The 13,722-nt window shown below is 66.7% G+C and overlaps 1 protein-coding gene across 1 annotated transcript in view; it reads left to right on the forward strand.

Moving 5' to 3' along the window:
- Positions 1–13,156, forward strand: part of Ankmy1 (ankyrin repeat and MYND domain containing 1) — a 47,018-nt gene extending 33,862 nt beyond the window's left edge. The window contains exons 16-18 of the mRNA XM_048344396.1: positions 565–637; positions 1,414–1,574; positions 13,067–13,156. Coding sequence (XP_048200353.1) covers positions 565–637; positions 1,414–1,574; positions 13,067–13,140 — 308 coding nt within the window. The 3' untranslated portion in view covers positions 13,141–13,156. The remainder of the gene's footprint in view (positions 1–564; positions 638–1,413; positions 1,575–13,066) is intronic.
- Positions 13,157–13,722: the final 566 nt, after the last annotated feature.

The following is a 13,722-nucleotide window of genomic DNA, read 5'->3' on the forward strand; positions in this document are numbered from 1 at the left end:
CCCCATGCAGGAATAGAGAATAGCACACTGCCTGGGTGTGTGTGAAGAATGCGAGGAGGTGCTCAGATCCTCAGGGAAAGTGTGAAAACTTTGGCCTGGCTTCCATGTCTTCTTCACTTGGAGAGGGTCTGTGATCTAAACAAGGCAGCCTGGTGGTTTTTTATTATGTGCTAGTACTTGGACTCGACCGCACTGTACTGAGCTTCTTGCTCTAGGCTGGTGCTCTACCATTTGAGCCACAGCTCCATTTCCATCCCTTTGCTGGCTACTTGGAGATAAAAGTCCTATGGATTTTTCAGTGGAGGTTGGCTTCAAACCAGAATTCTCGTGTCTCAGCCTCCTAAGTTGCCAGGGTCACAAGTGTGTAACATGGATACCCAGTCAGGTAACCTTTCACAGTGTGCTGAGGGGGACACTGAGTGGAACTGGGGTGGGCGCAGGTACGGGCAGCTGCAATGGAAGCGCAGAGGAGGCCCGCTCTGCTCCTTGCTCTGTGGGTGGAGGAATGGAAAGCCTGGGGACCCCCAGGGCCAGGGCTCTGACCACAGTCACTCTCTGATGCAGCGGATATGACCCCTAGCCACCGCCTGAAGAAGAAGAGCCTGCCCAAGTCCCTGTCTGTGGAGAAGAAGGACCCGTGAGTGTCGATGGGTGGAGCTGTGGAGGAGAAGGACCCGTGGGTGTTGGTGGGTGGGTCTTTAGGGGAGGAGAAGGACCCGTGGGTGTTGGTGGGTGGAGCTGTGGAGGAGAAGGACCCGTGGGCGTTGGTGGGTGGGTCTTTAGGGGAGGAGAAGGACCCGTGGGCGTTGGTGGGCGGGTCTTTAGGGGAGGAGAAGGACCCGTGGGCATTGGTGGGTGGGGCTGTGGAGGAGAAGGACCCGTGGGCGTTGGTGGGTGGGTCTTTAGGGGAAGCAGCGGTGGCCAGGATGGCAGTCAGCCTCTTAGGCCCGGTTTGCTCCCTTGCTGGGGTCTGCGTCGTCTTGTTTGGATGGTCCGCTCGCCGGGCTGGGCTCCTGCCAGCGTGGACCACAGGCCAGGTCTCAGGGCACATGCTGGTCGCTGCCCCGGCAGTCACAGGGGCTGTGGGTCTGGTGGTGGTGGGGTTTCTGTTCCCGTCCTTCCCTCCCTCCCCCAGGGCAGAGCAGAGGCCAGGCCCCAGCTCTGCTGCTCCGCAGGGGCCTGTGGAGCCCTCAGGGCTCTCTGGCAGAGCGGAGTCTGTTCCTGTCCCTGTGCCCTGCGGCCCACGCGGGGCCAGGGCTGACCTCATCCCCAGCCACCCCCCAGGGTGAATCCCGAGGGGTCAGGTGAAGAGCGTGGCGGGTGGCCCCAGCGCCGGCCGGAGCTCCGCCCTGGGCAGCCTGCCTCTCCCCCGCGGCGGCTCACACACGGCTCCCGTGCCTGGTTTGGTCGCAGCCTTCCCTTCTTCAAGTTCTGCTACCAGTGCGGCCGTTCGGTCGGGGTCCGCCTCACGCCCTGCACCCGGTGCTATGGGATGCTGACCTGCAGCAAGTACTGCAAGACCAGGGCCTGGACGGAGTTCCACAGGAAGGACTGCGGCGAGCTGTCGGCCATGTGTAAGCCCTGGGTGGGGCAGGGGTGGGAAAGGGGACCAGGAGCCCCAAGGCATCCAGAATTCCCAGCTGGGCTGGGCCTTGGTGGTGCCGGGCTACAGGAGTCGGGGGGCCAGGCGGCCACAGGCCCTTCTTTACCATCTGTGGCTGCTCCTTGCCGAGCTGGGACAGGGAGGCCCGGAGGCTCTGCTGTGGGTGGGGCGGGGTGATTGTCTGGACTCTGGTTCGGGTGCATCCAGAGCTTCCTTCTAGAAGGTTCCCCCCCAGCCTGCGTGACTGCGTGCCTTCCTCTCCCCGGTACCTGCGAGGGGCAGCCAAGGGTCCGGGCTCGGTAGCCAGGTGGCTTCTGCCCTGGTCCTGGGCGTGACCTTGGGGCGCAGGGAGAGGGGTGGAGCCTTCCCCACCCCCGGGTGCTGTCTGGAGGCTGCCGGCTGGGCCCCTCCTGTGCCCTCTGCGATACGGGGCGGCCGGTGGGGTGCTCCCAGCCTTGCCCACTGTGCCCTGGGGCTGGAGGCTTGGGCAGCTGTTTGGAAGGCTTTTCACAGCCACCACCGGCCCTCGCTGCCCGAGGCCCCGGCAAGTGTGGAGCTCAGCACGGTGTCCGCTGGTCCAGATGGGCCTCCCGCGTCCCCCACAGAAAACAGGACGTGGGGGCAGGTGACAAGGCTGAGGAGCTGAGGGGCTAGGTGTCCTGGGGGTCAGCCAGACCTCACCTCCCATCAGGCCCCATGCCTTGGCTGAGGCCAATGCCATGCCCTCCCCCACACAGCCATGCCCCCTCCCCCAGATAGCCATGCCCTCCCCCACATAGCCATACCCTCCCCCACATAGCCATGCCCTCCCCCACATAGCCATGCCCTCCCCCAGACAGCCATGCCCTCCCCCACATAGCCATGCTCTCCCTCAGATAGCCATGCTCTCCCGCACATAGCCATACCCTCCCCCACATAGCCATGCCCCCTCCCCCAGATAGCCATGCTCTCCCTCAGATAGCCATGCCCTCCCCCACATAGCCATGCCCTCCCCCACACAGCCATACCCTCCCCCACATAGCCATGCCCTCCCCCACATAGCCATGCCCTCCCCCACATAGCCATGCCCTCCCCCACACAGCCATACCCTCCCCCATATAGCCATGCCCTCCCCCACATAGCCATGCCCTCCCCCACATAGCCATGCCCTCCCCCACATAGCTATGCCCTCTCCTGGATGGCCATGCCCCCTCCCCCACATGGCCATACCCTCCCCCAGATAGCCATGCCCTCCCCCACATAGCCATGCCCTCCCCCACATAGCTATGCCCTCTCCTGGATGGCCATGCCCCCTCCCCCACATGGCCATACCCTCCCCCACATAGCCATGCCCCCTCCTGATGGCCATGCCCCCTCCCGATGGCCATGCCCTCCCCCACATAGCCATGCCCTCCCCCACATAGCCATGCCCCCTCCCGATGGCCATGCCCCCTCCCCCACTTGGCCATGCCCCCTCCCGATGGCCATGCCCTCTCCATGCCTCTTCTCCTTTAGTTCTGTCCTTGGAGGACGAGCGCTTCAGTGAGGAAGAGTTGCAGTGACCGCGGCGCGGGCCTAGGGCGGGCCGGGGCTGGAGTCACATCACGGGCCACAGGACCCCCGGCTGTGGTCCCCTCCGCGGCACGGTGCGGGGAGCCTGCCCGCGCTCAGGGCTGTGCGCGGCACCGCACGCACCTCCTGCCTAGCGTAATAAAGCAGCCCCAGCCTCCTTCAGTCTGTGCCCTCCTCTGCCGGGGCCGGGCCTGCCTCCCCGGCCCTCCGGGGCCTGGCCAGAGCTGTGCGCCTTAGGAGGGTGGAGGAGGCAGGTGAAGGTTCCGAGCCCGTTCAGGGGCGGCGGCCAGGGGGAGGCCCCGGCTCCCAGGAGCCCCCTGCGGGCCTCTCCCTCCCAGACACGCACCTGCCACTGCTTCTGACCTCCCTCCCTCCCGGTGCGTGGTGGTCTTGGGGAGCGCGTGCTAGGGGTCTGCGGGTGCCACGCGTGGGTGCTCAGGTCACCCAACCTCACCAGGAAGCGGGTGTCTGGGGGCAAGGCGGTGACCCAGGTAGGGCGAGGGTGCAGTCAGTGGTCTGCTGCTGAGAGGGGTGTGCGGGCGGCGGGAGGGACAGGACAGGGCCCCCGGGCCTGGGCCGCCCTGGCCGGCCTGGCCTGCGGGGAGGAGGGTGGGGCAGGGCTCTGCGGGAGGCAGAGGACCTGGCCATTGTCGCCTTGGGCAAGCCGGCTGTGAGCTCCAGGGGGCCACGGCTGGTGGCGCGGGGGCGGGGGCCGCCTGTCCTGACGGAGCTCCGCTTTGGCTGCGTCTGGAGTTGTATTTCACTGCACATTAGAGGCGATCTCACAGACGGCTCTTCCCCGCCCAAGACACGACCCTTACCACCTTTAGTGTGCACTTCCCCTCGAGGCACAGGCTCTCAGGGACAGAGGCACCGCATCCATGGTCACGTGGCGAAGGCATGCAAAGGCATGCAAGGACCAACGATGCAGCAGGGACCCGGGCACCCAGGGCCACGGGCACCCGGGAGCGCGGGCCCCAGGCCCCCAGGGACGGCACGGAGGTACACACGTGGACACACGTGTACCTAAAAGGGAGTCGCTATCTGCTTGCTGCCAGTAAGGTGCTCTGCAGCGAATGGAAGCACCCAAATGAAGAAGGCTTCCATTTGTTTTTCCTCGGGTTACATATGGAACATCTGCTTACTGGTCGAAGAGCAGACGGGCCAGGCTAGCACCTCACCACCAAGGCCCTGCACTTGGGGGAGCGCACCCCAGCTCCTCTTGCATGCACACACACTTCCCCGTGCTTCCCGTACCTGAGTCGGAATGCTGCTCCTCACCCCACCCCACCCCGCATGTCCAGGCCGGGCGGCGGTGTGCCACGGCGCCTGCCTGTGCCCTTCCATGTCCTCTCACCCTCTGTCAAGGACACGCACGCACACACACACACGCGCGTGCACATGCACACCATGTCTGGCCTAATGGTGCTATGGATTAATTTCTGGCAAGTGTCTGCTGTTCCCTGACCCTGCTCCTGGGAGGCCTGAGGGACTGAGGGCGGTGGCCACGTGGCCCGCCTCGTGTGCGCGTGTGGTCAGCGTGGCCCGCCTCGTATGCGCGTGTGGTCAGCGTGGCCCGCCTCGTGTGCGCGTGTGGTCATGTGGCCCGCCTCGTGTGCGCGTGTGGTCAGCGTGGCCCGCCTCGTGTGCGCGTGTGGTCAGCCTGGCCCGCCTCGTGTGCGCGTGTGGTCAGCGTGGCCCGCCTCGTGTGCGCGTGTGGTCACGTGGCCCGCCTCGTGTGCGCGTGTGGTCAGCGTGGCCCGCCTCGTGTGCGCGTGTGGTCATGTGGCCCGCCTCGTGTGCGCGTGTGGCCCGCCTCGTGTGCGCGTGTGGTCACGTGGCCCGCCTCGTGTGCGCGTGTGGTCACGTGGCCCGCCTCGTGTGCGCGTGTGGTCAGCGTGGCCCGCCTCGTGTGCGCGTGTGGTCATGTGGCCCGCCTCGTGTGCGCGTGTGGTCAGCGTGGCCCGCCTCGTGTGCGCGTGTGGTCATGTGGCCCGCCTCGTGTGCGCGTGTGGTCATGTGGCCCGCCTCGTGTGCGCGTGTGGTCACGTGGCCCGCCTCGTGTGCGCGTGTGGTCAGCGTGGCCCGCCTCGTGTGCGCGTGTGGTCATGTGGCCCGCCTCGGGTGCGCGTGTGGTCAGCGTGGCCCGCCTCGTGTGCGCGTGTGGTCATGTGGCCCGCCTCGTGTGCGCGTGTGGTCAGCGTGGCCCGCCTCGTGTGCGCGTGTGGTCAGCGTGGCCCGCCTCGTGTGCGCGTGTGGTCAGCGTGGCCCGCCTCGTGTGCGCGTGTGGTCAGCGTGGCCCGCCTCGGGTGCGCGTGTGGTCACGTGGCCCGCCTCGTGTGCGCGTGTGGTCATGTGGCCCGCCTCGTGTGCGCGTGTGGTCATGTGGCCCGCCTCGTGTGCGCGTGTGGTCAGCGTGGCCCGCCTCGGGTGCGCGTGTGGTCAGCGTGGCCCGCCTCGTGTGCGCGTGTGGTCACGTGGCCCGCCTCGTGTGCGCGTGTGGTCATGTGGCCCGCCTCGTGTGCGCGTGTGGTCATGTGGCCCGCCTCGTGTGCGCGTGTGGTCATGTGGCCCGCCTCGTGTGCGCGTGTGGTCAGCGTGGCCCGCCTCGTGTGCGTGTGGTCATGTGGCCCGCCTCGTGTGCGTGTGGTCATGTGGCCCGCCTCGTGTGCGCGTGTGGTCACGTGGCCCGCCTCGGGTGCGCGTGTGGCCCGCCTCGTGTGCGCGTGTGGTCACGTGGCCCGCCTCGTGTGCGCGTGTGGTCATGTGGCCCGCCTCGTGTGCGCGTGTGGTCATGTGGCCCGCCTCGTGTGCGCGTGTGGCCCGCCTCGGGTGCGCGTGTGGTCACGTGGCCCGCCTCGTGTGCGCGTGTGGCCCGCCTCGTGTGCGCGTGTGGCCCGCCTCGGGTGCGCGTGTGGTCAGCGTGGCCCGCCTCGTGTGCGCGTGTGGTCATGTGGCCCGCCTCGGGTGCGCGAGTGGCCCGCCTCGTGTGCGCGTGTGGTCATGTGGCCCGCCTCGTGTGCGCGTGTGGTCAGCGTGGCCCGCCTCGTGTGCGCGTGTGGTCAGCGTGGCCCGCCTCGTGTGCGCGTGTGGTCATGTGGCCCGCCTCGTGTGCGCGTGTGGCCCGCCTCGGGTGCGCGTGTGGTCAGCGTGGCCCGCCTCGTGTGCGCGTGTGGTCATGTGGCCCGCCTCGTGTGCGCGTGTGGTCATGTGGCCCGCCTCGTGTGCGCGTGTGGTCATGTGGCCCGCCTCGGGTGCGCGTGTGGTCAGCGTGGCCCGCCTCGTGTGCGCGTGTGGTCACGTGGCCCGCCTCGTGTGCGCGTGTGGTCATGTGGCCCGCCTCGTGTGCGCGTGTGGTCACGTGGCCCGCCTCGTGTGCGCGTGTGGTCAGCGTGGCCCGCCTCGTGTGCGCGTGTGGTCATGTGGCCCGCCTCGTGTGCGCGTGTGGTCAGCGTGGCCCGCCTCGTGTGCGCGTGTGGTCAGCGTGGCCCGCCTCGTGTGCGCGTGTGGTCATGTGGCCCGCCTCGTGTGCGCGTGTGGCCCGCCTCGGGTGCGCGTGTGGTCAGCGTGGCCCGCCTCGTGTGCGCGTGTGGTCATGTGGCCCGCCTCGTGTGCGCGTGTGGTCATGTGGCCCGCCTCGTGTGCGCGTGTGGTCATGTGGCCCGCCTCGGGTGCGCGTGTGGTCAGCGTGGCCCGCCTCGTGTGCGCGTGTGGTCACGTGGCCCGCCTCGTGTGCGCGTGTGGTCATGTGGCCCGCCTCGGGTGCGCGTGTGGTCATGTGGCCCGCCTCGTGTGCGCGTGTGGTCACGTGGCCCGCCTCGGGTGCGCGTGTGGTCAGCGTGGCCCGCCTCGTGTGCGCGTGTGGTCACGTGGCCCGCCTCGTGTGCGCGTGTGGTCATGTGGCCCGCCTCGTGTGCGCGTGTGGTCATGTGGCCCGCCTCGGGTGCGCGTGTGGTCATGTGGCCCGCCTCGGGTGCGCGTGTGGTCATGTGGCCCGCCTCGGGTGCGCGTGTGACCCGCCTCGTGTGCGCGTATGGTCATGTGGCCCTCCTCGTGTGCGCGTGTGACCCGCCTCGTGTGCGCGTGTGGTCAGCGTGGCCCGCCTCGTGTGCGCGTGTGGTCTCGTGGCCCGCCTCGTGTGCGCGTGTGGCATTGTCTCCACATGCCGCCAAGTCACCAGAGATTTGACTTATTTTCCTCATCCCCCTCCTTCTCCCCCACCCCGCTCCTCCTCCCCCACCCCTCCTCCTCCTCCTCTTCCAATGGTTTGGGGGCTTGAACTCAGAGTCCGGGTGCTGTCCTGAGCCCCTGTGTGCTCACGGCCAGCCCTCTATCGCGTGAGCCACAGCGCCACTTCTGGTTGTTGAGTTGTTAATTAGATAAGAGTCTCACGGGGACTTTGCTGTCTGGGCTGGCTTTGAACTGCAGTCCTCAGCTCTCAGCCTCCTGAGTAGCTGGGGTTACAGGTGTGAGCCACTGTGCCCAGCAAGATTTCTCTTCTTGATGTGAAAAAGCCCACAAGCCTGCTACTCTATCCTGACTTGTGCAGAGAGGCCTTGCTGTGTGAATGTTGTCTCATGGGTGTGCACTATCAGGCCCCTCTGTCCTGTCCCTCAGCCTCGTTGTGTGTGTGTGTGTGTGTGTGTGTGCTGTGCTGTCAGGCCCTCTGTCCTGTCCCTCAGCCTCGTCACGTGTGTGTGTGTGTGTGCGCGTGTGTGTGCGTGTGCGCGCGCGCCGTCAGGCCCCCATGTCCTGTCCCTAACCCCAGCGTTCTGACTGCCGTGGGGTGGACCCCCAGATGGGACTCTGCGGCCAGGTGTTCACCATGTTTCACCGCATCGCGGTTTCGCAGTAGTCTTGGAATTGGCTGTAGTTGATCTTTGTGCAGAGGCACCGAGCTCCGTCTTTCTCCGGGCGCTGTGGCGCGTGCTCCTGCCCCAAGCAGGGTGGGTGGTTCCTGGGCCTCTGCCCTCTCAGCCCGAGACTCATGTTTTCATGTTTGCTGGACAGACCCTAGGCGGGGTCCCGTGTGGTTTCAGATGCGCCTTGGGTTACGGATTCAGGTTGTGAGGCGCAAGGCCTTCTTGAGGGGCTTCGCAGTTAGGAGGTTTGCATTGGTGGCTGCTTGTTGGGAGCCACGTGAGGCCGTGGCCCGTTTGTTCCCTGGGGAAGAGGGCACAGCCCGCTCTGGCTTTCCTACGTCACGCATCATCCACTGAAGTTGGCTCAGCCCAGTTTCCAAAACTCAGCCCTCTGGAGCCTCCTCCACAGCCTCCCCACGCAGCCCTGCCACCTCCCGCCACGCCACACGCTGCCACCCAGGCCACCACTGGGGCCACTGCCACAACCTCACCACGCAGCCCTGCCACCTCCCGTCACGCCACAACCTCACCACGCAGCCCTGCCACCTCCCGCCACGCCACACGCTGCCACCCAGGCCACCACTGGGGCCACCTCCACAACCTCACCACGCAGCCCTGCCACCTCCCGCCACGCCACACGCTGCCACCCAGGCCACCACTGGGGCCACTGCCACAACCTCACCACGCAGCCCTGCCACCTCCCGCCACGCCACACGCTGCCACCCAGGCCACCACTGGGGCCACCTCCACGGCCTCCCCACGCAACCCTGCCACCTCCCGCCACGCCACACGCTGCCACCCAGGCCACCACTGGGGCCACCTCCACGACCTCACCACGCAGCCCTGCCACCTCCCGCCACGCCACACGCTGCCACCCAGGCCACCACTGGGGCCCACCTCCACAACCTCACCACGCAGCCCTGCCACCTCCCGCCACGCCACACGCTGCCACCCAGGCCACCACTGGGGCCACCTCCACGGCCTCCCCACGCAGCCCTGCCACCTCCCGCCACGCCACACGCTGCCACCCAGGCCACCACTGGGGCCACCTCCACGGCCTCCCCACGCAGCCCTGCCACCTCCCGCCACGCCACACGCTGCCACCCAGGCCACCACTGGGGCCACTGCCACAACCTCACCACGCAGCCCTGCCACCTCCCGCCACGCCACACGCTGCCACCCAGGCCACCATTGGGGCCACTGCCACAACCTCACCACGCAGCCCCGCCACCTCCCGCCACGCCACACACTGCCCCCCCCGGGCCACCACTGGGGCCATTCTGGCTCCCTCAGGGCTCCCACCAGGCCTTGGGGCCCCAGTGGCTGGGCTGAGAGCTGCCATGTGGAGAGCCTTTGCCCTCGGGTGAAGGGCAAGGTGACTCGGTCCCGGCGCCTTGGGGGGCCGTGTGCTTGTGGGGAGAGGAGTGGAGGAGGGCGTCCGAGGATGGGGGAGACAGGAAGGGCTGGAGCGAGGAGCAGACGGGCCCCTGCCCTCAGGGGCTGGGCTCCCCGGAGGCAGAAGGAGACTGTGTGCGAGGGCATGCCTGTCCCTGCGCTGCCAGGGCGGGGTCCTGGGGAGGGGAGGGCCTGGGGAGCAGCTGCGGTTGCCCACGGGGAGGGTGCGCAAGACGTGTTTCTTCCTCCCCAGCCTGCTCATGCCCTTGGCAGCTCAGCAGCCGAGACCCCTCTCCGCCTCGCACCCGCACCCTTGCTGGGAGAGGCATCCTGCCCTCCTCCCTATGCCTGTTGTCTGGCTCTGGGCCCAGGGCCGCCCTGAGACGCCCACCGAGGCTCCCAGGCCCGGCCTTGGTAGTCACGCCTGCTCCGGCCTTCACTCCCGGCCAGCAGGCCCAGCGTGGCCGCGCTGGGCCGGGCCGAGGCCGGGGCTGCTGCGTCTGGCTCACAGGTCGCGTGTGTTGATGCGTCCCCCGCTGGGACCCCCAGGCCGGGCTGTGAGGGCGCTCAGACCAGCGGGCTAGTCAGTGGGCAGTGTCTGAGTGACCTTCCTGAGGGAAGCCCCCCCCCCCCCCCAGAGGTGTGGGGAGAATGGCGCCGGTACGGGTCAGGGAGGCTGTGAGCAGAGGGTCTCCTGAGGTCACACCGGCTGGGGAGACCGGAGCTGGTTCACTTGGTGACCCCCGAGCTCCCCCTCCTTGAAGAGACTCAGGGGTCCCCTCTGGGGCCCGCCTTCCCGTTCCCCGGGGAGGCAAAGGCCACCTCCTCCCACATGCAGACCCCCGAATCTGCTGGGCCCCGTGACCCCACGTGCCCAGGACCGCCCGCGGGCATCCTCTCACACACGCACCCGCCTTCTCCCTCCTCGCTGGGAGAGGTGCGTCTGCCCACTCAGGTCTGCCCCCGGTGGGGAGCCACACCTTGCCCTTCCAGACGCTCACCTGCACTTTTTAAATCTTTCTACCAGTCCTGGGCCTTGGACTCAGGGCCTGAGCACCGTCCCTGGCTTCTTTTTGCTCAAGGCTAGCACTCTGCCTCTTGAGCCACAGCGCCGCTTTGGGCTTTTTCTGTGTATGTGGTGCTGAGGAATCGAACCCAGGGCTTCATGCGTGCCAGGCGGGCACTCTACCCCTAGGCCACCTTCCCAGCCTCACCTGCACTTTTGTACCCTTGCTAGGGGCTGGACTCAGCCCCAGCTCAGCCCACCCTCTCCTCTCCACCTGAGCAGAGGCCCCGGCGGGTATGGCCGAGCAGGGAAGGGGCAAGGTGGCCGGGGCCCTCAGAGACGGTGTGGTGGTCAGGTCAAGTCTGTGGAGACGGGTCAGGCGGGGACGGGCGCTGGGGGGGGGAGCGCCTGTGAGCAGGGAGGGGGGCAGGGCCTGTGTCCTGGAGGAGGAAAGGTCCAGGCAGACTGGAGAGGAAGGACCACTGGGCTCCATATTGTTGGGGAGTGGACAGGACACAAGGGCTTGTGGTGTAGGAAGATGTCAGGATCTGGGAGAGGGAGAGGTTGGAGCAGGAGGATGGGCACCTCCTCCTGGCCTCTCGGGAGAGTGGACAGATGCCCAAGGGGTGGCCAGAGTCCCCGCAGTGGGGCTTTGGGAGGAGGAGCGACCACAGTGAGCTGGAGAGGAGCAGAGATATCGGCAGAGAGGGAGGCTCGGGTTCTGGCTGTCCTGGTAGGTTGTGATGGAGACGCAGGGCCTGCCTGGAATCTCTGGGTGTCAGGGTTCTCCTCGGAGAACCCAGGGCTCCTTTGTTCTCTGAGGAGAGGGGCTCCGGGGCAGTTAGGGTGTGTCCCGCAGGAAGCATGGCTCGGGAGCAGGCTGTCCCTCCCTGGGGCAGCAGCCGCCTCTGCATAGGCCCCCCCCCCCCCATTCTTAAGGAGACCGTGGCCAGCAGACGAGCTAAGCTCCGAGGCTGACACGTCAGGGGCTGCCCTGGTGCCACGTTGCAAATGGAAGGCTTGAAAGAAAGGATATGAATAATCACAGGAGCCCCCGTTCCCACCCTCAGAGCGGGGGACAGTGCCCAGCCCAAGCCATGCGATCCAGGGCTGGGAGGTGCTGCCCCTAAACCCATCTTGGTTGCGTTTTATGACTTTCTCCTTTGTAACTCCTTGCACAATATGCGGGATTGCGCTGCAGGGTCAACCTGCTAGGTAGATGCTCCACTGAGTCATGCTCATAATAGCCCTGTTTTGCTCTGGTTATTTTGGCTTGAGGTAAGGTCTTGATTCCTGCCCAGGTGCCTACCTGGACCACAGTCACCCGTTTTAGGCTTCCTGTTGTATCTGGGATGTTAGAAATGGCTTGGGATGTTGGGGTGTCATGTTGGAATACGGACTTGAGAGAAACTCAGCAAGCAAAGTTCACTTCTGCAGAAGGCTGCACCATCAGTCAGAAGTGTGTCAAGCAAGCACACGGAGCAGGCAGGCTGCTCCCTACTTATCCCTAACCCTGCAGGCCCCGCCCCTCTGCCCCCACTGGCTGGGCTCAGGCTTAGTCTGAGAAAGGACACTGCCTTCATTTCCATTGGAGAGACCCAGCAGTCCTGAAAACCCTGGTGCTGCGCTTTGGAGGGCTCCGCTGGGCGTGTCTTAGTGCTTTTGAGGCTCTGTCTTGCCCTTTGGGAGTCTTACATACTCGTTGCGGCACCGGTCAGGCACTGTTTGAGGAAGTCTGAGTCTGTGTCTTCTTCGTCATGTGTGTGCAGGTTCCCGTGGGCCCTGGTGCTAGCCTCTGGCCTCTGTCTCCCTTCCTCCCTGAACCCACGCGTGTATTTTGTAGATCATTTCCATTCATTCCATTATCTGAAGTTTTCGTGTTGCTGCATTGTCTGGCACGTTTTAGTTTTAAATTTTGAGTTTGTATCACTGGAGCTTTGTGATTCTTTCCCTGCGTCGCACTGCTTCGTGTGTGTGCACACACGCGTGCGTGCAAGCGTGAACCTCCCTCACCTCATGCACCGTCGACTGGTTCTTTCCTACCCACCTCCTCCTCCTCCTCCCTCCCCCTCAGCCCTCTGCCACCTCCTACTCCCCCATACCCCTCCGTCCCCGCCGTGACCGCAGCGCCGAGCCTGTGACTGCAGTCCAAGGGGGAGTGGGCTCCGGTGGGCCAGCTCCGGCCTGTGTGGAGGGAGTACTGGGGTCACTGCCTTTCCCTACAGACAGCTCTGTTCCAGGACAAGTAATAGTCATCTGGAAGGGAGTTCTCGCTTGCAAGTGTGTTTACAAGCATGTGCATGGGTGTGCGTGTGTGCATAGGGGCCTCTGCCCATGGGACATGTCACACTGGCCCGGTGGGACTGGCTACACGGCCGGGAGGCCCGAGAGCCCGCGGCGGCGGCCGGTGTCTGCCGGTGGGGGCAGGCCAGAGCGCGGCAGCTCCCGGGATTCACACCGGAGCCCAGAGGGTCTAAGAGCCCGTGGCTGGCAGGGGCCTTGCACTCGGACCCTGGCCCGGCGCCCGCAGGGAAGCACCGGGCTTTGGAGTGACCTGGCGCTGGGCACGAGCAAAGTTTGGGAGCCGGTGAGCTGGTCTGGGCCGCCCCGGCCACGGGCCCCTCTCATTCACCGATTCTGTCCCCGCAGGGAAGATGTGCGGACCCCAGATTCCCAGGAGACGGAAGCACCGCCAGGCGGCGTCTAGAAGGCTGCGGTTCTGACCCCCTCCGCTCAACCACACGGGACACGTCTCACCCCCTGCAGCCACGGGGGCCTCGCAGGCTCCGCCCGGCGCCCAGGCTGCTCCTCCGGGCCCCTGGTGAGGGGAGGCGCTCAGGACGGACGCAGGCCGCCGGGCACCGGGGCTCGCGGAGGGCGGGGGGAGGGGCAGCGCTTTGCCGGGCCCACCGTCACGGGAGCCGCGTCCACGGCAGACGCCCCCCACCCCGCGTAGCCACGTTCGATGTGCGTTCCGGGTGCCGCCTGGCCCAGCAGGCCCGGGGCGTCCCCGTGCCCAGCCCCCCGGGGCTCAGGGCAGAAGTGGCACACACGTGCCAGGCAGACCGGTGTGGGCTGCAGCTCCCAGATAAAGGTGCCCGCCGCGGCGCACGTTCCGGAGTGGGGCTTCCTGAGTGCGTCCGTGCCGACTTCGCAGCCACGGAGGCCGGGCCCTGCGCCCCCGTCCCCCCCAGGAGGGCGTCCCCGGGCGAGGCAGGCCTGCCGCCCTACCCTCAGGGACACGGGAGAACAGCGGCGGCAGACCCCGGGGTGGCCCGACTCACCTCTGCCACTTGAGGCCCCCC

This window comes from Perognathus longimembris, chromosome 4, assembly GCF_023159225.1.
Source record: "Perognathus longimembris pacificus isolate PPM17 chromosome 4, ASM2315922v1, whole genome shotgun sequence".
In the NCBI taxonomy this organism is placed as follows: Eukaryota; Metazoa; Chordata; class Mammalia; order Rodentia; family Heteromyidae; genus Perognathus; species Perognathus longimembris.